The sequence below is a fragment of the Ruditapes philippinarum genome, unplaced genomic scaffold (assembly GCF_026571515.1).
Source record: "Ruditapes philippinarum isolate M1 unplaced genomic scaffold, ASM2657151v2 ctg2488_1_1_1_1, whole genome shotgun sequence".
Taxonomy (NCBI): Eukaryota; Metazoa; Mollusca; class Bivalvia; order Venerida; family Veneridae; genus Ruditapes; species Ruditapes philippinarum.
The window spans coordinates 57540-85203 of NW_026863672.1; the positions used below are offsets into that span (position 1 = coordinate 57540).

A 27664-nucleotide genomic window follows, 5' to 3' on the forward strand; every position below is an offset into this window, starting at 1 on the left:
CATACAGTGAATATGCTTCCAAATATTAATTAAGTTATATATATTAATGATTTCAATTGTATATAGATAAACAACACCTAAAAATATTCAAGTGATGAAGTGTAATGATACAACACGATTTGTCAACAAGTTATCTACTATATCTTGATAAAATATAGATAAACATTTTATAATACTAAACTTTGAAAATAGATACTAGAATCTACGTTGTACAATAATTATTTGCTTCAATGTTATAAAAAGGGAAAAATACCAAACAATGGAGATTAATTCCTTTTTCTTTGGATTTTTTGTCATTGTGTTGGTTAACTCGGAAAAGTAAGTGCACGATATTCTTAAAAATGTATAGATCTATCTTATTCTCGTCTCCGTTGAAAATCTTAATCATCTTTGATTATACATCTATAACTACGCGGAACGGTGACTTAATGGATGAAGTATCTGCTTCTGAACCCAGGGATCGTGAGCCCAAAACGAAACTATGGCCATGCTTCGTCATATGATATTACTGGTTTCTTCTATAAAGCAGTTATAAAGCTTATAAGCTTTCACAATACACCCGAGCTAAAATACAGGAAATAGACTCGTTTATAAATACATTGTTTAAATGTAAGCATACTGCATACATATTGAATACTGGTCTATGTGTGTTAAATCCTTGATGACATCAGAAACTTTACATTTACTGAGTTTGCAATTATAAAATCATCAAATCATATTTAAGGCCCATTTTTGCTTCAGAATTGCTTTAATATTTATTTCTCAAAAGCTTATTAACTTTGGTACACTTTCATAGTTTCCGAAAAGTTACTTAGTGGCCAATTACCTAACTCACATTTTTGGCAATAAGCACAATATCATATAGTGATTAAGTGTTTTGTATCAAAGTCAAAATACAAATGTATTACTTTGGTTACATTTTGCTATTTTTATGACAAAATATTTGAAATTGATCGCTACTTTCTTCGGGTAATAATTATAAAACATTCTCTAAAACCATGATTTAAATATGATAAAATTCATGGATTTATTTATTACATGTACATATGTACATATAAAATTTGATAATGTTTGATCTTTCAACAATGACAAAAATTGAATCGAACTTGATTGCGTCGTATCAACTATAAACGGAAATGAAAACTGCTTTTGTCAAAATTGAAAAAACACACACTGTTCTTTGTATCTCTTCCTTTGCTGTCGCACTGTTGCACGCTTGCTTTTTAAATTAGATTTATAATGTACACACCTGCAATAGTCTAAAGTAGAAGTGTTCTACCTTTCTGAATTAAGGTTTTTTTAGACAGCAGAATCCATTTGTTCTTGGTGAATATACTTGTTAATCAACTTAATTGATGTATTCATTTATATTTCAAGCACAAACATCGAGAAATCTCAGGATGGCATGAAAAAGGTTTTCAACAGAAACTTTTTAGAGGATATAAAACATTTAAGTAAACTTAAGGATAATGGCGCAAGAGACATAATTTCTGAGATATCAAATGACAACGACAAGAACGACAACACATATCCTAAGGAGAAAAGTGGCATGGATAAATCAGATATTATCACAAAACTAGGCAGATTGAGCAAAGAGGTAATTAAACAAAGAAATGTGAAAGTTATTCATAGTAACAAGACTGATGCATACCACGAAATAAAAACAGAAACAGGTCGGAAAATAAGTTCAGGATCAGTAAGAGACGATGTTAAAAATAGCGACCGTGGTGTAAATAAAAAGACAACTATAACAGACAACATAGAGAAAGATCGAGAGGTAAAAACGGTTCAAGAAGAAACTAAAGAAACTAAAACTGGAGATACTATAGAGAAAGTCCATGTGATAACTACAGAGAAAGATCTTAAAGTAAAACCAAAGACAGATCAGGAGGAAAATAAAGAGACACGTCTAGAGAAAAATACAGATTCAGATCGGGGGGACAATAAAGAACAGGACAGACAAGAAGAAAATAGAAATACAGGTTTTGAAGAATCTGAAGACATACGCAATGAGGAGATAATCAAAGAAACTGGTCGTGGAAATGCAAAGGACGTGGATCAAAAGAACTCTGAGGATACGGGTAAAGAGGGAATTAAAGACACAGGACGTGAGACAGCTGAAGAGACTTATCAAAAATATACTAAAAAAGAAGATGACGGGAAAAAAGATTTAAGTCGAAAAGAAAGTGAATATTCAGATGATGAAATGTATAAGAAAGTAAAATTTAGAAATAAAACCGATAATTCTCATACTACAAAACATAATTTACCTGTTCGTATTCATGACACCAAAGGTAAATTTGCCGATAACAACGATCAAAAAATGAAAAGTAAAGATAATATTTTAAATACAGATGATAAAAAAGATATTCAAAACCTGTTTGAAAAGGATACTATAAAGACTGACAGTCACGCATACAAACCTATAAAAGATAAACTGACGCATAATAAGGAGATTAATGAAAATCTAAAACACAACTTAGAGGAAACCTTAGATATTACATTCAAACCTCATTTTGACGAAAGTGAATTTAAAGGATCCGACAAAGGAAAGTTACATGACAAAAAACAGAAAACTTCAAAAGATAAAGAAACAGTAGAAGGGGAAATAAGCACCATTCGAGATAAGATGGAGGAAGAGAAGAACGTACCGAAACAGTCTATCAAAGCTTATACTGTTATTGAAGAGAAAATTAGCAGCACATCTGGTAATCATCTAACAAGACTTAGTAGTATTTCTGATAGAATATCAACCTTAGCATCATCAAAATATAATTTAACAAAAGTGCACAAAGGTGTCCCTAAAGACAATTATGGCTTTTTCACAATAGATAATCATAGAACAAACAATGATGAATTTGATAATTTGACAACTTTGCCAAAACCTAGACCTGTTGCCAAAGAGTCAGTGTTACATAAAGTTACAAGTAATTTGTTACCATCTCAAATGTCAGCAAAGAGCAAAATCACTCATGATGTTGAAGTTAGTAAAACACCCAAACGAGAAAATGTCGTTTTATCATGGACTACTGATTCTGTACAAACTAGAACGGAATCAAGATCTTTGGAGCAAAATCTTTTTTCTTCAACTAAAGTTGAGAAAAAGGAAAGTATCACTAAGACAAAAATGATGGATATTGCCGGAATGTCAAAGAAACGATATCCGACTAAAACTACTGGACCATCTGCTAAATCGTCAACGAATAGTAAACATTCCAGTACAATTCCTTCGGTTCTCAGTTTTGAAAATAAAGATTCAAACTCAGCTAGGATTTCAAATTCGAAATTCATTGATAATCAAATGAGCGCTGCAGGAAATTTTAAAGAGACGGAAAGTGAAAGAGCATTAAATAAAGTACCTAAAACAGATTTTGAAAACAACTATGCAGAAAAGTCATCATCTGGACCGTGTCAAGCCGGGTTGTAAGTATGCATTGTATAAAATTGTTTAAATACTTTTTTCATGCTTTGATCAGTGGCTGGACATGTTAACAAATCACAAATGCTTTGAATAATATTGATACAAGTACTCACAATACTTAGATAACATGCCTTTACTGATAATTGGTAGAGAAATATCTTCAAATAAGTTTGCCAGCCAAGGACTTGTTTTAAACATCATTTACATTATACATTTTTATTCATATATGTGTGTATAATACTTAGGATCCTATAATTCTGTTACAAATATGTGGACCGACTATTTATCTTTAAAAAAGGAGGAAAAACAATAAACAATGTTCATGTCGATTTATTCTTTAATTGTTTCTCTTATGAATTGTATGGAGTACAGAAAGCAAATCAATAAAAACACGAATAACCAATTTGACCGGTTTTAATAATGACAGATTCCGATAAATTGAGTTTATTATCTAATGACCACACTATCAGATAATATGAAATATATTCAAAGGTCGGACAAACAATATGTAAAGGATCGGAAATATACGCAGCAATCAGCATTCCCGTTCCCGGGTTCCTTTGATGTCAATTTTAATGGATATAACAAAATATTTCTTTTGTATTTTTTTTCTTGCAGAGATCCATCTGTACAATATACAGGATCTGCACTGGTAGCGGCAGCAGTTGGTGGTGTGTTCATTGGAGCATTTGCTGTTCTGATATTGCTTCATCTGAAACAAAAGTGTAGAAAATATGTAAATGGTGATTATAGGCGTGTACCAATGGAATATGACTTTGAATTAAATCCTAGATTTAAAAATAATTAATTGATGTATAATGTAATGTAGTGTCATGTGGTGTTTTGCAATATTTATAATAGCTCATTTGTGTATGCTACATGTATATATCTATGAAGTGCCTTTTATATATCAATGTTGTCACGAGTTTAAATTGTTAACAAAAGATGATAAAAAAGAAAACAACACCTACTTAACAACTAAATTTTTGGGGTGTGAGGTGTTGTGGTGTCAAGTGTCGTTTTTCAATTAATCAGTCTTCACATGCGATTTAATATTTAAGTGAGGTAGACAGACATTTACAAGAAAATGCATCGATCTGTACTATTGTCTGAATGACCGATGGTCAGTTATTACCAGAACACCATTGAATTTACATAAATTCCATTGTAACTACAAAAGTACAAATGTATATGTTTACATGTCAAAGCATTCTATCAGACAGGTATCTTACAGACAAGTCAGAGCTTTCAATATTTGTTTCTAACATATATTTTGCATATTCTTACACATTGTAAGTTTATGCCTACTGAATAAAATTTGATAAGAGTGCAAATTTTGTTGTTGTTTTTTATTCGCACCAATTAGGAGCGATTACCAAACTTAAGATATAATATTAAAGGACCCTTTAAAATTAACACTGAACATAAAGTTTCAAATGACATTCCGTTCCATCAATAGGTACTACTATATATTAACGCAACAGAAAAAAATGGTGAATTAATTGATATAGCACCGGGCTTCTGACGCGACCATCTCTCAATATTCAACCTTCCACACTGATGTGATACCTAGTTAGAGGACCGCTGATTAGATCATTAATCTTGAAAGCTGTCAGTGATATGACTAAAGAGTTATAATAGATACATCAACATGTTTTTTATTACTAGCCAAGTTAATCAGAGACTTTTAATCAATGATGTTATATTGTCGATCCTTGAAGATCGTTCAGCACGACATTATTGTTGTGTTTGTGGTATTTTTAATTTCAACTTGTCGGCATTTCTAGTTGGGTTGTTCCAATATTCCTACTTGAATACTGTATAATCACCCTTAGGATATGTTGCCTGCTTTTTAAATTTGTCTTTTGACGTCTTGTTTGTGATATGCAGGCTTCATAACCTCAGATCACCTCTCTAAATTCCATTTTATTTAGTTGAGCCCATTGTTTTCTCGTTTAGGGCACACTATTTTTATTACTTGGGAACCATGCATACGCCGCTTTTCATGGAATGGCACTACAGTGTCACATTGAAGGTTTCATGATAACCGCCGTATGAACACATCTGCAGATGTTTCTAAATTCAAATTTTACTATTTCATGTTTAAATGTTGAATTCTGCTTAAGCCGGTGCCAGGGGGCGTGGACGGTTACTTGCACTTTCCAGTGCCGCCCATGAACAGGCTCAATCAAACTGAGCCTGCAACATTTTCAATTTTGCCGTGTTGCGCTGTCTTTAGGGATTCTGTATTTATCTATTTTATGATCATATCCGTGTTATTTGTGCCGTGTGGCGGCTGTTGAAAGTCTCTCCGTATATTTAATAAATATGTTACTAGTATATTGTCGATCTTTGAAGATCGTTCAGCACGACATTATTGTTGTGCTTGTGGTATTTTTAGTTTCAACTTTTTGGCATTTCTAGTTGGGTGGTTCCAATATATTCCTACTTGAATAATGTTGAATCACCTTATAGGATATGTTGCCTGCTTTTTAAATTTGTCTTTAATTTGACGTCTTATCTGTGAAACGCATGCTTCTTAACATCTGATCCCCTTTCAAAATTCCATTTACTTAGTTCCGCCCATTGTTTCTTCTCGTTTAGGGCACACGCTTTTTATTACTTGGGGACCATACGCCGCTTTTCATGGAATGGCACTACAGTGTCACATTGAAGGTTCCATGATAACCGCCGTATGAACACATCTGCAGATGTTTCTTAATTCAAATTTTACTATTTTATGTTTAAATGTTGAATTCTGCTTAAGCTTTTGCTAGGGAGCATGGACGGTAACTTGCACTTTCCAGTACCGTCCATGAACAGGCTCAATCAAACCGAGCCTGCAACATTTTCAATTTTGCCGTGTTGCGCTTTCTTTGAGGATTCTGTATTTATCTATTTTATGATCACATCCGTGTTATTTGTGCCGTGTGGCGGCTGTTGAAAGTCTCTCCGTATATTTAATCAATGATGTTATATTGTCGATCTTTGAAGATCGTTCAGCACGACATTATTGTTGTGCTTGTGGTATTTTTAGTTTCAACTTTTTGGCATTTCTAGTTGTGTGGTTCCAATATATTCCTACTTGAATAATGTTGAATCACCCTTAGGATATGTTGCCTGCTTTTTAAATTTGTCTTTAATTTGACGTCTTATCTGTGAAACGCATGCTTCTTAACATCTGATCCCCTTTCAAAATTCCATTTTACTTAGTTCCGCCCATTGTTTCTTCTCGTTTAGGGCACACGCTTTTAATTACTTGGGGACCATACGCCGCTTTCATGGAATGGCACTACAGTGTCACATATTAAATGTTCCATGATAACCGCCGTATGAACACATATGCGGGTGTTTCTAAATTCAAAATTTTACTATTTCATGTTTAAATGTTGAATTCTGCTTAATGCCGGTGCTAGGGGGCGTGGACGGTAACTTGCACTTTCCTGTACCGTCCATGAACAGGCTCAATCATTTTCAATTTTGCCGTGTTGGGCTTTCTTTGCTGTACTGCAGACTGCAGTAGGGATTCTGTATTTATCTATTTTAAATTACACTGGAGCCAAAAACATACAGTTATTTTTTGTCCCAGTTTACAGAATGTATCGATATATTTAAATGTAGCCCTGCCAATTAATTAAGCGTGAACGGTTTAACCCATTTGACGGATTGTTTTTTTTTCTGCCTGTTGAACATGCAAATAGTGGCGTTCAACCTCAAATGTTTGTGAATGTCACAGACGGTATAATTTCTAATACCGCCGGAAGTATACATCGCGACAGACGCATTCCATCAAAAATATTTGTTTATTTCACTTAGTTGCTGACTTGCTGAGTACAACATGTTTAAAGCAAAGATTTTAGTGCTAGGACCATGTGAGGTAAGTTTCATTATACCAGTAATGTGTTTCTGAAAAAAGGTTTCTTTATTTTGAAGAGCATGGAGTCATATTTGCGCTTGTCACTGAAAAATTTAACGGTTTTGCATGAATGTATGAACATGATGAATATCTTGTGTTACTTTTCTGAATCTTTAAAGAATTTGTGCATGCTATAACTATAGGGTCAATAGCGATTTCGCTCCACATCAAGACGGTTCACTTTATGGGAGTGAAATGTCTGGCATTCACTAATCAATAGCTAGGCAGTCAAAATGTGAGAAAAATGGGAAAAGAGTCAACCCTATACCAACTCGGCAAGGTCAACTCGGCACGGGTCAACTCTATCTATCTATCTCTGGATACTGCCAACCCCTCTTACGAGTGTTACAGGCAGGTATACATTGTATACATTTAAGAAACAGCTTTAAGATACAAGGGAATCCGGGAACCAGTCCCTAGCTCTTATTGAATAGACAGACCCCTGGTTTTTTCCCAGTATATAGCACTGATTCATGCGAGGATTGGTCTGCATTTCTTACCAGTACACCTCTATGTAGGTGGGAAACACTGAAAGTGTCTCTGAAAAATCCCAAGGGTGTAACCCAGGATCGAACCCGGGACCTCAGGAGTGATAGTCAGTGGTTTAAGTGGTTTAACCAACTGAGCTATCGCGCCAACTCGGCCCACTTTACAAAAATATATAGCCCTACAACGTATTTACTTTGTTTTGCATGTTGTTAAGGTAAATGAATAATAAGAAATATCTTATTATCTATTATATAATTATACATCTGCTGAAATAAAGTATATTTAGAAAAAAAAGTTATTTATTTGTTTTGCAGATTCGATATAATTAATATAGACACTGTCACGATTATTGAACCTGGGAAGAAAAAATATGAACAGATTGATAAAATATCTTCATATTTTTTCTTCCCAGGTTCGATACTTGTGGCTGTGAATATAGATATGATAAAAATGTGTTTCCCTAGATGCATTTTGTTTGTAAAGTAATTTTCAAAAAAATATGAAACAAAATGTGTTTACTTAATAGCATAAGCTTCTAATTAATTGCAGGTGGTCATTAATCAAATTTGAATGAATGAGTCAATCATAATTGTAATCGTTATCTTAAACATACACATTGATCGATAATAATAGCCCGTGCCAAAAGGAGTCCTTTGATGTCCTTTACCCATTTTTAAAAGTGGGCCGGGTTGGAATAGGGCCGAGCTGACTCGGGGGCCCGAGTATGTTTTAGGGCCGAGCTGACCCTAAATCAGAAAAATGTGCAGCCTGACTTGGACTGGAATCTGCGACCCTGGGAAGGGTGAAAGTGGTTTTTACGAACTATCAGTTTGGCAAACTTATCTAATATAATATTATATGTTGTGGTTTCAGCCAACTTAGTTGATAGTGTTAAAAATATTTAGTAGATCTTGTAGTTCTGGCTTCCAAAACTTTATAAGCCGCTATTTAACGTTTTTTTCATCTGATGCGGCCATGACATTCAGGTGCCACGCGAGACCTCGTATGACGTCATTCGCGGGAACAGATTTGAATAGTCATGTACTATATCTAGAACATTTTGTTGACATGATTTCGATATTTTTATTCAAGATAAAGTTTTTACTTATTTTCATTAAATTTTTAGTACTTAAATATGCTTTTATTGAATATAAAAGGCAGTAAATCACCCTTTTCAATATCTTTGAAAAAAAGTAATTTATAAAAATATTGGAGGCACGTTGGTTCATAAATGTCAATCTCGTAATCACATGGTCAAACATTTTGGCAATATGGCGGCCAAGTGCCGTGTTTTAAATTTTAATATAGCGGGGGAGTATGTCACAGTTAAGAACTGTTCACTATTTATTTGAGAAGATGTGTAATGGTTTGATACATTTGAGGTTCCGGAGTCAGTACAGCTGCAATACAGTATTCCGAAAGTCGTGGGTTTGAGTCCTGGTCAGGCTGCTACTTTTTATCACCCTGTGACAGGAAAAGTTACAGTTCAGCTGTTTATGGCTTTTTTTTGTGCTGTGCAGTACCAGTTAAATATCTAAAGCACATTGTGTCAGAGTCAGACTTTGGACTCACCAGTTTAAGTTCTCAAATTCCTTTATAATACAGCACTTTATTTACAAAAGATATATTTATCAAACTTTTAATGTGTATTCTTTCTTACAGAGTGGCAAAACAGCTTTATCAAATTTCCTAGCAGATGCAACAGACACATCTAGTGGAGATTATCATCCAACACAAGGTGTTAGGTATAAAAGTTTTCTCCCTGAATTATACTGGTGTTCCCTGCCACAAGACACTTTACTAATGACTGTCTGAGTTTATCATATTAGAATTTCTGAATTTAATAATGGACGAATTCAAAAGCAAGATCAGCGCATGGGTCTGAGCTAATGTTTGAAAGAAGCTGGGTCATTTCTCAAAGTAGATGGGTATATAAGTAACAGAAAAAGAATGTAAAAGAAATTAACAAATGTATGTGGGAAGCCTACAACAATGTTGCAGGGCTTTACCTAGGTACAAGGTCATAGGTCAAAGCCCCGCGCTCATTAAATACATGTACATGTAATTGGTACAGACTAGGTACAGATAGTAATACTTAACATATAGGCACACCCAGTCAAAAATTTAAAGTACAGCATTGCAAATTAAAAGTATAAAAAGAACTTCATTATTAAAGTTATGTAGGTAACTTTACCAATTTCTTAAAATTTTAAACATATACATTATACAAGTATATTATTTTAAATTCCAATCAACACACATATTAACTGTCTTTAAACTTTTTTTCACCATATCAAATCTTGCATTCAGGGAAGTATTTAGTTTCTCATTTTTGCATTTTCAGAATTTTGGAGTTTGAAAATCACAACCCAAGTGCCGGACATGGTAGACAGTCTGCTGTTGAGGTAGAGTTATGGGACTGTAGTGGTGATAAAAAGTAAGTTTGTCATTTGAACAGTACATGAATGTCATAATTTAAGGCCCAAATGGAATTTTAGCAGTTATTAGAATGGACCTTATAGTGTTTTATGAAATCCAGGGTGTCCATTTGACCCTTGAAATGACTCTTTGACCCTTAAAATTTCCAAAAGGCCTGATTTGACCCTCAAGATTTTAACTGGAGGGTCAAATTTTGTGAAAATCACAGAGATTTGACATTGTAGTCGGTAAGACTTAGTCAAAATGACCCTCAGGATTTCATGGCTAATGAACACCCTGAAATCTATAGATCTGCTTTAACACTTGCTAAAACTGAAAGGCTTTGTTCAGAGTTTAAGTTCTATTGTGACATCAGCAGGTGTTGCTTAAAGAACTGTGTTGCCAGATGTAAAAAAATTGCCCCATACTGCAAGTCAGTGTTGTTATATTTTTCTGGTCCTTCAAGGTTTATGATTCTTATATCAGATAGAATTATCTACTGTTTACAACAGAGCTAGAAAAACCTGTCTCAATACACCCCCCCCCCTCCCCCCTCCCCCCCATGTTAGACAAGTTGCATGCTTTAATGCTTAAATATGGCATTTCCACTGTTTATGAATAAATTGCATGCTTAGAATGTGAGAATGGTGCCATTTTGCTGTTATTAATAGAGTTGTAAATTTATAAGTATTTGGTAAGTATAAGAAAATGTGCTCAATGAAAATATAAAAATCTGGAAACAAAGTGATCCCTCAGATGCAAAATTACAAAAGAATTGCCGACTCGGTTTGATTGAGTCTGTACATGAGGGATAATGAATATGTGCAACGGATTGATCGGTACACAGCTTCAGGGTTACTGTTGACGGCATTAACAAAGCTCTGCCGAGAATTCGTTAAAGAGTTACCTGAGAGCTAGATATTCCTGTCTGTAAAATCCTTATATTCAAATAAGTTTAGTGTTGAGGATTAAATGCTGCTAAACTTGTTGATAAAGGGCTTTTGCATCAGGGATGATACTGCACTTTACATTATCTCACAAACAGACTGTATCAAACCAAGTCTACAGTTGTTTAATATTTGCTTTTTTTTCATAGCTCCTGAGTGATCACCCATTTTCCAGATTTTTTTAATACATGGTAAAGTATATAAAAACATTATATTTAAGAAATAGATATCAATTTTAAGTGCATTATTGTACAATAATGCACGGTTTGAGTTCAAATGCATAGGAATATAATCACGAAGGCCGATAGGCCTGAGTGATAAATTACAAAGCATTTGAACGAAAAACATGCATTATTAGACAACAATGCTTGAAGAATTAATATCTATTTCCATTCTAACACATCAAGAAAAAATATAAGCATTATTATAAAGCAATTTAGCTCACCCAGGACTTTAAGTTTGGTGGTTAATTTTTTTTCACCTCAGAGTTTCCGATAGAACGTTCTTTAAAGGCTGTGCCAGTGGGTTGAAAAAAAACTGTCGTTAAAACAACCATGTGTAGCAACATTTTGAGAATAATGAATTTTGAAAACGTTGACAAAACTTTGTTTATTTTATTTCACTCTGTAATTTTTCAAGCAAAAAACAAATTATTAAAAGTGAAATAAATGTAAAACTTAATTTGTTTGCGACATTAAAATGCGTATTTGATTTGATTGTTTTGCACATGCATTGTGATGTCACATAAACAACACTTTAAACATCTGACTACAGCGTTTAAACTACTGAATTAAAGATATTGGTGTTCGGATTCATGTTCTTAGTTAGTTCATTTTCTTTCATTCTAGATAGTTTTCAAAAACAAAATTCAACAAAAAATTGTTTTATTTATTTATCAGATTTTTCAAACATAATGGCACCCTCAATGTGATAACACATAGGGAGATAATAAGAACGGATTGTTGTAGAATAATGCATGTTTCGAGCCTTCTTTGTTTATATAGAAAAAATTCTGATAGTGTTAGAATAATATTTCAGATTTGAGGCGTGTTGGCCAGCAATGGCTAGAGATGCCACTAACATTATATCAATATTTCAGGTTTGAGGCATGTTGGCCGGCAATGGCTAGAGATACCACTAACATTATATTAATATTTCAGGTTTGAGGCATGTTGGCCGGCAATGGCTAGAGACACCACTGGAATCATATTTGTTTACAATCCTGACCAACCTAACCATGATAAAGATCTAGAAAACTGGTAAACACCTTTTTGGTTTAGTGCAATGTACATTTAATAGTCTGTAATAATAAAGGCCCATTGTGCCTGAGAAATGTTATGATTTCTTTTTCCCAAAACTGTTTATTTTTGGTATCTTATTACAATTTCCAAAAATATACTTATTTGCTATTCACATGAACAATCTTTGCATCTTAGCTGTGTTGGCAATTGGTATAATTATATTGAATTAGTATTTTGTATGGAGGTCAAAAAACTACTTTGTTTACATAGAGTTACTTTTACGACAAGGCACTACTTTTTATGCCCCCGCAATGTGGGAGCATATAGCGTTGCACTTGTCCGTCCGTCCGGTACGTCCCGAAATCTTGTGAACGCAACTCCTCTTAAACCGGATGGCAGATTTTGCTTAAACTTACAGGGATGAACAGCCTTAATATGTAGATGGTAGTAAAGGAAGGAATTTTTGCTGTGACCAAATTTAAGAGAATTATTGCCCTTTGTTGATTTTTTTACTAGATACTATATAGAAATTTTGTGAACGCAACTCCTCTTAAACCGGATGACAGATTTTGCTTAAACTTACAGGGATGAACAACCTTAATGTGAAGATGGCAGTAAAGGAAGGAATTTTTGATGCAACCAAATTTTACAGAATTATGGCCCTTTGTTGATTTTTTCACTATATACTATGTAGAAATTTTGTGAACGCAACTCCTCTTAAACCGGGTGGCAGATTTTGCTTAAACTTACAGGGATGAACAATATTAAGGTGTAGATGGTATTAAGGGAAGGGATTTTCGCTGCGACCAAATTTTTGAAATTATGGCCCTTTGTTGATTTTTTCCTATGGACACATTTCTAGTTTTAGTTTTAAAACATCTAACATGCATTTGATCCATTATTAAACACTTATTTGACATTCCTAAAGAATTATGAATTCTCAGGCATAATGTGCCTTTAAAGTCATATGATAAAGATGAGATTGTGATTTAAGTTTAAAAGAATAATTATAAAGATACAATATAATTGTGTTAGAGCTGTGAGCTAGCCATTATTACTCTGAGAATAGAGTTTTTCTCTCACTGGGAACCAAATTATTTTTATAAATTTCTTAAAACTTTAATATTTTTAAATACTCTGAAGTTGAAATATATGTATATATATAACATGTACAAGCATGAAAAAGTGTCACCTAAAATTGTAAATGTTAGAACCTTCTTTGGAAAATTTTGTAGAGTTTTTTTTATACTCCACAATAAGAGCAAGAATTATGAAATTTGATGTCAAATTTTGTTAACTTGTTTAAAAATGAAATGACAATAAGTAGAGCATATTCAAATATTTCTTTTGGATAAAGGATTTATTTCATTTTTCTCTTTTTTGACCTTTAAATTTGAAATACTTCCCTTTTATTTTTGTGTATTGGAAACAAGTCCAGCAAGACACTATATATACAGAAAATATGGAAAATGTGTTTCACTGCAGTAAAAAATAATTATTTACAGTGTAAGACAGTAAGACAAACTTTATTTATAGTCAGTTATGGTTAACAGTACAAAACATAAGCTTTAAGCTTGTATCCGACATAGCTTGTATCCGACATAAATAAATAAGTGTTAATAATTAAAATAAAAATATACACATTATTTCACCAATATTCTTCAGTATTTCATTTACAAGTATGTAATTAATGTTAATCATGAATATTTTCTATGCTACAGGTATGCATATTTTATAGATGACCAGGGCATAAAGGAAACATCTTGCTGTGTTTTTGCCCACCATAAACCTAGTGCCCCTGACAGAGAGAGAGCACAATTATGTGAGTCTTGACAAAAACATTTCTAAGTTTTGTTTTACTAATGTGATCTTATTTTTTTCCTAACTTTTTCCGAATTTTTTTTAAATCTTTTAAATAGCACAGAATGACAGGGATTGATCAATGTTAGAATGTATAGCACCACTGTAGCAATCAATATTGTAAGCTAATAAATCAATGCTTAAATATTCTATATATCATTTTAAGCACAACAATTTGCTGAAACGCAGGGCACTGTGGTACTAAACACTCCTGTTTAATTGTTAACCCAACCCCTGGTTATAGTTTTGCATGCATTTTCATATGTCATTAATTAACTAAGTGAGCAGCGCCATGACAAAACCAACATAATGGGTTTGCGACCAGCATGGATCCAGACCAGCCTGCGAATCCGCGCAGTCTGATCAGGATCCTAGCTGTTTGCTTACAAACCCTATTACAAGTAGGGAAACTGATAGCGAACAGTATTGATCCTGATCAGACTGTGCAGATGTGCAGGCTGGTCTGGATCCATGCTGGTCGCAAACACACTATATTGGTTTTGTCGTTACGTGGCTCATATGTCATTTATAAACTAAATGTATTCACATAAAACATCACACATACATTGTAGTTGTAAGCATTTCTAAGGCCTAGAGCAACAAAGAGACCTTAAATGTCCATTGATTTAATATTAAAAAAAAAATTCTTGTTAAAAATGAAACTTGTAACATCTATTTCCAAATGATTTAGGATATTCACTTGATCGAAAGGTCAGGTTCATTATTGTAGGGTAAATGACTAAGACCAATATAAATTCTAGCACATTTTTTACTAGATTAACTCCCATTGTGCATTAAAAGGTTTCTTTTTTTCTTTCATTTCTAAAAATAATCAGGTGCGTCTGACTGGCAGCTACTGTTTTATCATATTTTATTTGTTGATATGGTAATTTTATATGTTAGATCTATTTCCAGATTTCTTATCGGTCAGTAAACATGGTTAAAATTTTCCTGGCATTCTTAATGGTCTGTTTCAAGTGCATTATAATATTACATTTGAATTAAATAAGTACAAATTTATTTGGGGCACCCAGGGCTCTCGATTGACACGGGGATCCGGGTTTTGACTCGTGAAAATCAGGAAATGCACAAATTTGACACGTGATAAAATCTGCACAAGAGTCAATTTGCCCCGTGGGATTTTCAGCTATGCAATAATAATTACCTTTAATCTACTCCTAATTACCTATCAAATCCTACATATGTTAAAATCACACTCAAAAAAATGTCACCGTGTGTAATACACAGCATTGTTTATAGCCTGTGCACTGAAGCGTGACATCAGTGGATGCAATTTGACAGCGCTAAAAATAGCTCTACACAACTGATAAGAATTACATACTTGACTATTGAATGCCGGTAGGGACATGCCAATTTGCTTATTTGCCAATTACTGAATTGCTTATTTGCTAATTGCCGATTTACTTATCTGCCAATGGCTGATAGGCTTAACGACAAATTTGCTTATTTGCCAATTGCTTAATTGCTAATTTGCTTATTTGTTAACCGCTGGTTTACGTATTTGCTTATTTGCCTATTGCTAATTTGCTTTTTTGCAATAGAAAAAGTTTACAATGTGCCGGAAGTATATGGAAAATCTGACTACAGACAACCAGTTGAGCCAGATCTGTTAACTTTTACCAACAGTATTCTTGTAAATTCAGTGTTTTTCCAAGAATACTGTTGGCCAATGAATTTAGTTGCAGTGATGCCTACGCAGATATATGTCTACAACTGATGGCTGACATGTCCTTGAGAACACAGACACTTGGGGGTCAGATCCCAACGTGATATGTGGCTGTGTAAACACTCTAAGATATTTTAATATTTAAACACGAATTGGACATCGTTAAAACTGGTTTTCAAGCAATTTTTACATATACCGGTATGAAAAAATACCATATACCACCAAGTCTCAATAAAGTACTTAATGGTTTTATCGTTGTAACAGATGTCCAATTCGTATTTAAATAAATATTAAAATAGTTTTGATATAGTGTTTATAGACGCGTATCACGTTATGGGCAAGATCTGACCCGCCAGCATCTGTGCTTGAGAATGTCTTATAATGTGCTGCAGCTATATATCTGTTTGTGCAGCTTAACTCAGAGATTGATGGCATAATAAACACTTGATAAGTCATATATAAGTGAAAATTATTGGGTAAAGATTGAAAATAAAAGAACTTGAAAACAAAACTATTTCTCATTTTATGGCATATAACATGTCGTTATTCTCAGTTATTCTCATTTGTCATAGAGGGCCTCATTCTAGTGGTACGAACACATAGTATCACAAATGATACACTTGGTGTATGCCAAACACGGGTGTTTGTCTTTGCACTTAAGCAATAGGCTTCGTTTTTAGCTCTGTAAGATTTTAGATCACTTATGTCTGTGTGTGCATCAACATTTTGCTTTGGTTCAATGTTTTTGAAATTTGGTCACACTTTTCCATTTCTATGTGTTGTACATTTTACATGCTATCAGGTGACCATGACCATGACCATGACCTAGGGTATAATGGACAAAGCCTCTTTGAATATTGTGTATGCATGCTGCTTATGTAATGCTTATGTGAAGTTACAGTTAGATATAAGCAATAGAAACAGAGATATGACAGAAAAACAAAGGCTTCTCAGTACAATACATTGGTGACCTTAACATTCAGTATATAATGGGCACAGCTTCTTCATGTACTTTGTATGCATGCTTGTAACGCAAAGTTTATGCAAAGTTGCAGTAAGATGCATGAATCAGCAAAAGTAACATAGATATGACAGAAAAACAAGTTACCAAGAAAACCAATGCATTGGTGGGTAGAATAGCATCCCTATTCTCTGAATAGTGGAGCTAAAACTGAAACTCAAGATAATTTAAAAAAACAACTACTTTCTGAAACTGAATTTATTTTTTTCGAAATTGATTAAAATGTATCCATCTGTCTTTCTACCTATATTCTAGGTAATGATGGATTGATCATAATTGTCACAAGTTAAAATTAACAAAACTTTATAAACATAATTGTTTATAATAGCATGATGTAGGTTCATGAGCTTGAAATAAAGACTTGTTATTTTATATCAAACAAGAACTTCGCGAGTCGGACGTGTCGCCTGACAATAGCATAAAAATTTATGTATATAAGCAAATAAGCAATTAGTAAATAAGCAAATTAGCAAATCAGCAAATAAGCAAATCGGCAATTACCAAATAAGCAATTAAGTAGTTGGCAAATAAGCAAAGTGGCATGTCCCTACCGGCATTCCATACTTGAGGTGTCAAATTATTGATTGCTTTTAAAGGTTTATGATACGTCTTTGATTTACTTGGAGTGCCTGTACATTTGTTATTTCCATTAGATATTCCTAGTGCATTTTGGTATTTAAAATTAATATGATATATAGCATACCAGTAAAGATAATTTTTATATTTTAAACTTTTAATCAGAAAAGCTGCTGCTTAATTTATTCTTTCACAGTAAAGATGCTATTAATTTATTTTGTTCTCTTTTTTTTTTTGGGGGGGGGGGGGGGGGTTATATACATTATAACTAGGCATTTTTTCAATGTTAAATATTATCAATTTGACTGAGAAACTACAAAAAAATTTCCTCCAAACGTAATTTTTTTTAACATAAAAAAGATTCATGTGCAAATACACTAGAAAAAATTATTTGATCATGAAATTTTGGGCCAAAAAGTCTTTGCTTCGTGAAATTTTTTACCCTCTGAGGCCCTGGGGAACCTGCTGAGGGGGTTATGGTAGGTTGTCAACTTCAAAACATTAGTCCATTCATCCCCTTTGAGGTTCAAAACCTGCAAAACTGTTAAAAACTTAGATTGGGGCTGTTAATTTTCCCCTTTGAAAACTTTTGGGGGTTTTCCGGTTCCTGTTGTGCCGAAAATTAAATCCTTGGGGACCCAAAACTGTTCCCCCAGTAGCTGCAAAGTCTTTAACCCTTTTTATGTCAAACAAAAATTCTTCATGAACAAAATTCTTAAAACACATACATGTACATCTAAACATTGATACTGAAGTTTTTCATTTCTGTATTATGACATTACAAATATATATGCATTGATAGTTATACACCTATAAATATCAGATCACTTGTACCATTTTTAGCTCACCTGTCACAAAGTGACAGGGGGTGAGCTTTTAGTGATCACTTTTTCGTCCGTACGTCCGTCCGTCATATGTAAACTTTTAATTTAAATGAACATCTCCTCATAAACTGCTAAGCACAATTTCATTCAACTTCACATGGGAATGCTCCTTAGGTGGTCACCCCTTTGAAAATTGTTTCAAAAGAATTTAATTCCATGCAGAAACTCCCCTGGTTGCCATGGCAAACCAAAAGAAAAAAACTTGAAAATTATTTTCTTCTAAAAAACCCAAAACAGCTAGAGCTAAGATATTAAGAGTGAAACATCTTCTAGTGAGTGTCTACCAAATTTGTTCAAATAAAAGCCCTGGTGTCAAAATTGGCCCCGCCCAAGGGGGTCCTTGATTTTCCCTATATGCATATAGTAAAAACTTAAAAAATCTTCTTTTAAAGAATCAAAAGAGCTAGCGCTAAGATATTTAGCATGAAACATGTTCTAATTGATGTCTCCCAAGTTTATTCAAATAAGAGCCCTTGGGTCAAAATTGGCCCCGCCCCGGGGGTCATTGATTTACAAAAACTTAAAAAATATTCTTTGAAAAAACTCAAATACTAAGCTAAAGTTTAGATATTAAGCACAAAGCATCTTCTAGTGAGTGTCTACAAAGTTTGTTCAAATAAAAGCCCAGTGGTCAAAATTGGCCCGGCCCAGGGGACATTGATTTTTCCTTATATGTGAAGAGCAAATACTTAAAAAAATTCTTTGAAAAAAAACCCAATAGCTATTGTTTAGATACATTTGTGTATTAAGCATGAAACATTTTCTAGTAAGTGTCTACAAAGATTGTTCAAATGAAAGCCCTTGGGTCAAAACTGGCCCTGCCATAGGTGTGTCATTGTTTTTAACTATAATGTGTGAAAAAGTCTTCTTTGAAAAAACCCTACAAGCTGGACATTAGATGTTTAGCATGAAACATCTTCTAATGGGTGTCTACCAAGTTTGTTCAAATAAAAGCCCTGGAGTTTAAACTGGCCCTGCTTCGGGGGACCTATATACAGGTGAGCAACTTCAGGGCCATCATGGCCCTCTTGTTACAATATATTACTGTACTTTTGATGTTGTAGAATTTTAATAAACATCTTCATATTTCTATATACATTGTAATACCCCTAGTAATTCTAACACTTATAGGATATTATTGTAACTTCACCTTGTTGAATCTCTGTGTGGATTTTTACCTGCTTTGAATTTGGAACTGCGCATAGTCTGGTTTAATGTTTTAAGATAAAAATATTGAGATTGAAACAACACAACACAGTCACAATCTGAACTGAGTGGTTGCATGAATTTTTTAGTAAAGACATTATTGATGCCAGAAGTATAGTGATTACTTACTGTATATATGATTATGCCTGCTATTTGGTTCAGATATTATATTTTATTTATAATCTTTTCATTTACATAACAAATTATATAAAAGAATAATTTTATTGATTTACTTGGAAATTTATTTTTTAAACTCAGTATTTGCTATTTAAGATTTTAAATAAGAGAAAATTGACCAGGCATTGATTCTTAATATGAGAGTGTCTTGCAATGAAAAAAATGCTGAACTTTCACACTGCATAATAGCAGCAATACTTATTTATAACACCGGAGATCATTTTATTGTATTGAAAATAGCATAGTACATGTAATTCTTTTACATAAAGAATTGGATATAGATAAATTATTAACATTAAATATATTATTTATTTATTTCAAACCCAATGAAATTGTTGTTATCTCTCTTTTAGCTAAATATGTACTAGATTTGTACTAGTTTAATATGTCATTTTCCCCAATATACATGTTAGTATAATATAAAGAAAGAAACATGATATAAATTGCACATTGCATGTACGTAGTGAATGCACCAGCCCGGCTATCTGGTAAGAAAATGTCTCCTAGTGTTGTTTTTTATTCTTTGTAGCTTCTATTTATTTACCAATGAGCTTATGTCATTATTTTGTCTTGTACAATTTACAAATAGATGTTTTTTTTAAAGAAACATGAATGTTTCAGTCTGTATGTATCCCTATTGAAAATTGACACTTATATATGTGAGAGTAGGCACTCTCATAAAATTGCAGAACATTGACAATAGGATTTTAAGATACATGTAAGTAAAAACATTTAATGACTGATTTTGCTGTATTTTTTTTTTAAATCACCATATAACAGTAAGGGCTAATTTTTGCACATTTTTGATTAATCTTAACCCTGTTTTGGTCATTCCCCATGTGGATTGGGCATGGCATAAGTGCTGTTTGCAATATGTAAATTCCTTTCTTTGTCTACTCCCCAACATCACAATACTTTTAAACACATTTATAAAATTTTCATTAAACAAGATATGTTTGTAAAACATGTATGCCCCCTATCAGCAGCCAATTAGTCATGTGAAAAGGTTATTATGCATGACTTCTGACCCAGTGATCAAACAATTAATAAGGGTTATCAAGTATCTACTGGTCATGACCTTAACCTTTGACCCCTCGACCCAAAACTCAATAAGGGTCATCTGCTGGTCACGACCAATCATCATACAAAGTTTGAAGTTCCTAGGCCTAAGCGTTTTTAGTTAATTGATCGGAAACCGTTTTTACCTAACAGGTAAATGTGACCTTGACCTTTGACCCCTTGACCCCAAAATCAATAGGGGTCATCTACTGATCATGACCAATCACCATTCCAAGTTCCTAGGCCAAAGGGTTCTTAAGTTATTGATTTGAAAGCATTTTTACCTACAAGGTCAATGTGACCTTGCCCTTTGACCCCTTAACCCCAATATCAATAGGGGTCATCTACTGGTCATGACCAATCACCATACCAAGTTTGAAGTTCCTAGGCCTAAGGGCTCTTTAGTTATTGATCGGAAACTGTTTTTACCTAAGAGGTAAATGTGACCTTGACCTTTGACCCCTTGACCCCAAAATCAATAGGGGTCATCTACTGATCATGACCAATCACCATATCAAGTTTGAAGTCCCTAGGCCTAAGGGTTCTTTCGTTACTAATCGGAAACCGTTTTTACCTACAAAGTCAATGTGACCTTGACCTTTGACCCCTTAACCCCAAAATCAATAGGGGTCATCTGCTGGTCATGACCAATCACCATACCAAGTTTGAAGTTCCTAGGCCTAAGGGTTCTTTAGTTATTGATCGGAAATCGTTTTTACCTACAAGGTCAATGTGACCTTGACCTTTGACCCCTTAACCCCAAAATCAATAGGGGTCATCTGCTGGTCATGACCAATCACCATACCAAGTTTGAAGTTCCTAGGCCTTAAGGTTCTTAAGTTATTGATCGGAAACCGTTTTTGCTTACAAGGTCAATGTGACCTTGACCTTTGACCCCTTGACCCCAAAATCAATAGGGGTCATCTACTGATCATGACCAATCACCATACCAAGTTTGAAGTTCCTAGGCCTTAAGGTTCTTTAGTTATTGATCGGAAACCGTTTTTGCTTAAAGGTCAATGTGACCTTGACCTTTAGCCCTTTGACCCCAAAATCAATAGGGGTCATCTACCGGTCATGACCAATCACCAAACCAAGTTTGAAGTTCCTAGGCCTTAAGGTTCTTTAGTTATTGATCGGAAACCGTTTTTGCTTACAAGGTCAATGTGACCTTGACCTTTGACCCCTTGACCCCAAAATCAAAAGGGGTCATCTCATGGTCATGACCAATCACCATACCAAGTTTGAAGTTCCTAGGCCTTAAGGTTCTTAAGTTATTGATCGGAAACCGTTTTTGCTAACAAGGTCAATGTGACCTTGACCTTTGACCCCTTGACCCCAAAATCAATAGGGGTCATCTACTGGTCATGACCAATCACAATACCAAGTTTGAAGTTCCTAGGCCTAAGGGTTCTTTAGTTATCACTCGGAAACCATTTGGTCTACGGACCGACGGACCGACAAGTGCAAAGCAATATACCCCCTTTTCTTCGAAATGGGGGCATAATAAGTATAATTCTGGAGGCATGGGGCTTTAACATTTTCAATTTTTGCAGAATCTATACATTTAATATATTATTTTGTGGAAAGTAATTAAAAATTGAATTTGTGGCAGTCAAGGCTGTGATAGTAATGGTATTTATTTAGGAAGCTATTTCTTATGAAAATATTAACTTTCATCAGAAATGATGATTTAATTGAGTGTTTTTTTACCAAAAGCATATTTATAATTGCTTTTTTGTCAGAAATCATAGTTTGTGTGCATTATTTGTTTATTTTTCAAATGCATGTCCTTTGCATTATAACATACCTTTGTTTTAGAATGCAATATTTGTATTAAACTGATATGATTATATGTATTTTGTCGGTATGTGTGCATTATAGAAACCTTATGTTATATTTATTTTTGTAGGTAGTTGCATTTGTGGATGATTATATTTAAATTTAGTATTTTGATATCATGATTGATTTCAATTTTAGTAAATTGTTTATAAGTTTTAGGTGATTGTTTGATCATAGAGCAATACATTAATTCGACCCAGAATCTACCTGACAATTTTTTAAATCCCATAGAAATCGTATCTGTTTATATGTTTTTTTTATGCCACCGCAGCATCTGCGATGCGGTGGCATATAGCGATTCACCTGTGTGTGTGTTTGTTTGTGTGTGTGTGTGTTATATAGATTATATAGTGAACTTAAAAAATCTTCTTGTGAAAAACCAATAGTCCAATTTCAACCAAACTTGGCAGGATTGATCCTTGGGTGAAGGGCTTCCAAAGTTGTTCAAAGAATTTCATTCCATGCAGAAATCTGGTTGCCATGGCAACCAAAAAGAATTATAAGAACAAATTTAAAAAATCTTCTTGTAAAGACCCAAAAGGCCTAGAGCTTAGATATTTTGCATAAGGCATTGTCTGGTAGACCTCTACCAAGATTGTTCAAATTATAGCCCTGGGGTCAAAATCGGCCCCGCCCCGGGGTCATTGATTTTCACTATATGTACATATAGTAAAAACTTAAAATACCTTATTGTAAAGACCCAAAAGACCTAGAGCTTAGATATTTTGCATAAGGCATTGTCTGGTAGACCTCTACCAACATTGTTCAAATTATAGCCCTGGGGTCAAAATAGGCCCCGCCCCGGGTCATTGTTATATAGATTATATAGTGAACGTAAAAAATCTTCTTGTGAAAAACCAATAGTCCAATTTCAACCAAACTTGGCAGGATTGATCCTTGGGTGAAGGGCTTCCAAAGTTGTTCAAAGAATTTCATTCCATGCAGAAATCTTGTTGCCATGGCAACCAAAAGGAATTATAAGAACAAATTTAAAAAATCTTCTTGTAAAGACCCAAAAGGCCTAGAGCTTAGATATTTTGCATAAGGCATTGTCTGGTAGACCTCTACCAAGATTGTTCAAATTATAGCCCTTGGGTCAAAATCGACCCTGCCCCGGGGTCATAATGATTTTCACTATATGTACATATAGTAAAAACTTAAAATACCTTATTGTAAAGACCCAAATAGCCTAGAGCTTAGGTATTTTGCATAAGGCATTGCCTGGTAGACCTCTACCAAGATTGTTCAAATTATAGCCCTAGGGTCAAAATTGGCCCCGCCCCGGGGGTCATTGATTTTCACTACATGTACATATAGTAAAAACTTTAAATACCTACTTGTAAAGACCCAAAAGGCCTAGAGCATAAGGCATTGTGTTGTAGACCTCTACCCAGATTGTTCAAATTATAGCCCTGGGGTCAAAATCGGCACCGCCCCGGGGGTTATTGGTTTTCGTTATATGTATATAGTAAAAACTTTAAAAAAATTTCTTCTAGCAATTGACAAATGCTAGAGGTTAGATATTTTGCATGAAACATTGTGTAGTGAACCTCTAGCAAGATTGTTCAAATTATAGCCCTGGGGTCAAAATTGCCCCCGCCCCGGGGGTCATTGATTTTCAATATATACATATAGTAAAATAAAAAAATCTTATTGTCTGTAGGTACAAGGTACAAGGCTTCAAAAACTTAAAATACCTTCTTGTAAATGCCCAAAAGGCCTAGAGCTTAGGTATTAATGCGGTGGCATAGCATTTTTCTCAAATGCAATCTTGTTTAAAACATGGTTAAAAGATTCAATTGTATCATCCCTTAATTGGAAACAATTTGGTAGTACTTCGTGCACTTTCTAGAACAATAATTGTTATGAATTTAATTATTAAAGGTTAAACAGGTAAAGTAAATATACCAAATATTATAAGTAATAAGCAAAATATGAACGTATATTGTCATTCCTCAGAAAGGTTTCTAACATTTACGTATTTTGCATAATAAAGTAAAAAATTTACATTCTTAGATATATTTCTTAGCTGAACTTCATCCTTTCGTGTAAAATAGCATACATTTAGACTAAATGTACTTACACCAGACATCGAGTATTTACACAAAGAGTCTGATATTCTTACAGGCTTAGTCTAAATTATGCCGCTACATCTGTGTAGGCTCTTACAACCAAATACCATAAATTAAACATTTAACAAATCTTGTTGTTGTTTTATTTTCCAGCAACATGTTTTAGCAACATTCCCGTGGTACATACAAACATTGAAGAAGATAGTGAGGCTGTTAGAAATCAGTTTAGTCAATTCCTGGCCAAGTTGACAGTTGCAATGTCAGACAAAAGAGAGCAAGAGGAACTTAGTATCATGAACCATCGATAAAAACTTGTTAAACAATTCTGTGATAATTATTGTGTCTTTGTAAACTATTTATTTTCTTGTGAAAAATTTTGATCTGTAGTTCTAATTAATTCAGATTTACCGTAGATTACTTTGAGTATTGTTGAGTAAACGTTTGTTCTAGTGGTGTATTCAAAACTGATTTTTTTTAAAAATGGAACCTGGACTATTATCAGGTTACTATGCCAATGCGGCATAGATCAATTTACCTGTACGAAAATGCCTACCATGACTACACCCTGATTTGACATGGGATCAGAAATTTATTCCCAGCCAGGTTTTTTAAGCTTTTCAGTTGACTATAGAGAAGACAGAAATCTATTTTTAGATTTTTTAGTATACAATAAAGAGTGTTTTCAGGGTGGATTAAATGAAATATTTAAATGAGCCAGAAAAAATACCACCCTGAAATGGAAATCCAGGGCAGAATTTTCACTCACACAGATTTCTAAAAATAGATTTACTTCTAGTTAAATTAAGAGTAATTTCAGGGTGGAATTAATTTGAAATATTTAAATGAGCCATAATTCACCCTGATTTCTGTTTAAAAAGTCAGGCCAGACTTTTTTCCTCATGTTATTATCCTGCCCCAAAAGTTTGCAAATCCCACCCTGAAATTAAAATAAAAATCCACCCAGATTCCTGTTCTTTTTGATTTGACAAAATGATAATTGAGATTTTTTTTTCCACTTGTCTGTATTTGATTTTCATACAATTAAATACATTTCAAAAGTCATTCTTGTTTGATATTTCCACTAGGTAGCTGCACACTGTATTACATAATTCCACACTATAGTATCTGGACTACACAATCTGTAAACATATGAAAGCAGTGTAGGAATATGCTATAGACAACTTTCAATTTATATATACTGTATTAATCTAAAAGAAAATGTAACACCTTAATATAGAGAAATATGTCCATACAGTGTAGTTTTAAAGGTATAATATTTCATTAATTGCAATCAAAACTTCAAAAGAACAAATGATTGATGAAATTATTTTAAAGAAGCAACAGCATTATAAACATATTTGTACTGACTTCATGAAGTCATTAATTCCATAAAATTTGCAGGAATGAATACTTTTAATAATTAAAACTGAAACTAATTTTGATAGAAAATGAAAAAAGTAAAAATTACCAGTAATATTTCTTCTATTGTATTCTTTTTTTCCAACTACACCATTTTCTTCTTCTTCATCCTCTTGTCACATGTTACTGAGCTATTTGGCTTCAACCTAAACTTTGGAAGTAGAAAAAAACAAATTTGCAATCATGTCATAATTTTTATTACATTTTAAGACTATAGTATTTTTTCTAAAATGGAATGATCAAAATGTTTAGTTTATTTAGAAAAATTAAGAATGATTTAAGTTTTCCCTCCATATTTTAAAACAAGTTTCCTGGAAATTTATTTAAAATCTTTTCAGAATACTGAGCTTACAGAATTCACAATTTTATGAAAAATTAAAAATATTAAGAACTATAATTCAATTATAACTTACCATTTATCTGTTACAATTGGCTGCTTATTTCCCTCCATTTTTTCAAATTGAATAACAAAGTTAACACATCTATTATGCTCCATGTTTATAATATAAGTTTTACTATAAAATTCCCAAGAAAGTTCTGTATAGCTGGGGTAGTTGAATTCTTAAATCTCATTTTCTATGTAATTATCAAAACTCATTTATGTATTATATTTTATTGTAAGTTGATTTATTTGAATTAAAATCACAACTAAAGCCTCCAATCTTTCTAAAGAAAATGACCATGCTGGAAATAATTTTCAGGGTGTGATATTTACTCTGGATTTTAAACTGATGTCGGTCAATCTGTGGTAACTTCTCTATTTTCATCTGCCAGATAGCCCAGTTTAACATAAAGTATTTTGAAATACTGTAAAAAGTTCCACTTGCAGGTTATTTGTTTATATAAACTGAAAGCTGACCTTAGAGTAGGAGATTCTGTGCAGATTGTGAGAGGATGGATACAAACTAAAAATCTAGAACATTACTTATTGCTGACCAATTTATGCATTAAATAATAAATTGTTTGTCATAAGTTAAATATAAATACAATCAATTACTAGAAACAATTATCAATTTTATAGATAACAATAAATCATGTTGAGCTAAATAATCTACATAATCTCAAAAAAAAAATAATAAAGAATAATTCAGTAAATGAAAAGAATTTTTGGTAAATGGAGTTTACCATAAATCAACTGAAACTTTCCAGAAATAAACATTATAATATATTATCTTCTGAATTAAAAAATCAATTTTATCTGAACAGCAATGTAAACTGTACTATGAGTTTATTACAATATTCATTTCTAATAACTCTAACTAAGAAAAATCAGGCTGGAAATAAAGAACTTTTAAGACTGTATTGAAACTGGTTCTTGAAAATTTTCTATCTTTGAAATATCTGGGTAGATTTTGCTTATATTTCTCCAAGTCAGTAAAATCTGTGTCAAAAATATTTTCAAAGTGCAAATATTCCTGCTTCCACCCTG

General features: G+C 33.3%; 2 protein-coding genes across 2 annotated transcripts; both read left to right on the top strand.

Moving 5' to 3' along the window:
* Positions 1 to 201: 201 nt before the first annotated feature.
* Positions 202 to 4655, top strand: LOC132722937 (uncharacterized). The gene is made up of 3 exons (XM_060707559.1): positions 202 to 318; positions 1378 to 3423; positions 4040 to 4655. The coding sequence occupies exons 1-3, from the start codon at positions 260 to 262 to the stop codon at positions 4227 to 4229; spliced, it is 2295 nt and encodes a 764-aa protein (XP_060563542.1). The 5' UTR covers positions 202 to 259; the 3' UTR covers positions 4230 to 4655.
* A 2508-nt stretch (positions 4656 to 7163) lies between these two features.
* On the top strand, positions 7164 to 25998 carry LOC132722939 (intraflagellar transport protein 22 homolog). Its single transcript, XM_060707562.1, has 6 exons — positions 7164 to 7298; positions 9489 to 9571; positions 10171 to 10263; positions 12352 to 12450; positions 14154 to 14254; positions 24970 to 25998. Exons 1-6 carry the CDS (start codon positions 7260 to 7262, stop codon positions 25122 to 25124), a joined length of 570 nt encoding a protein of 189 aa, XP_060563545.1. The 5' UTR covers positions 7164 to 7259; the 3' UTR covers positions 25125 to 25998.
* The last annotated feature ends 1666 nt before the right edge of the window (positions 25999 to 27664 follow it).

Bases quoted from the DNA above. Each gene is read 5' to 3' on its own strand.
- LOC132722937 (XM_060707559.1), top strand. From the start codon at position 260: ATGGAGATTAATTCCTTTTTCTTTGGATTTTTTGTCATTGTGTTGGTT. The intron at 319-1,377 runs GTAAGTGCACGA...TTATATTTCAAG, and splicing joins GTGTTGGTTAACTCGGAAAA to CACAAACATCGAGAAATCTC. The intron at 3,424-4,039 runs GTAAGTATGCAT...TTTTTCTTGCAG, and splicing joins GGACCGTGTCAAGCCGGGTT to AGATCCATCTGTACAATATA.
- LOC132722939 (XM_060707562.1), top strand. From the start codon at position 7,260: ATGTTTAAAGCAAAGATTTTAGTGCTAGGACCATGTGAG. The intron at 7,299-9,488 runs GTAAGTTTCATT...TCTTTCTTACAG, and splicing joins TAGTGCTAGGACCATGTGAG to AGTGGCAAAACAGCTTTATC. The intron at 12,451-14,153 runs GTAAACACCTTT...TCTATGCTACAG, and splicing joins GATAAAGATCTAGAAAACTG to GTATGCATATTTTATAGATG.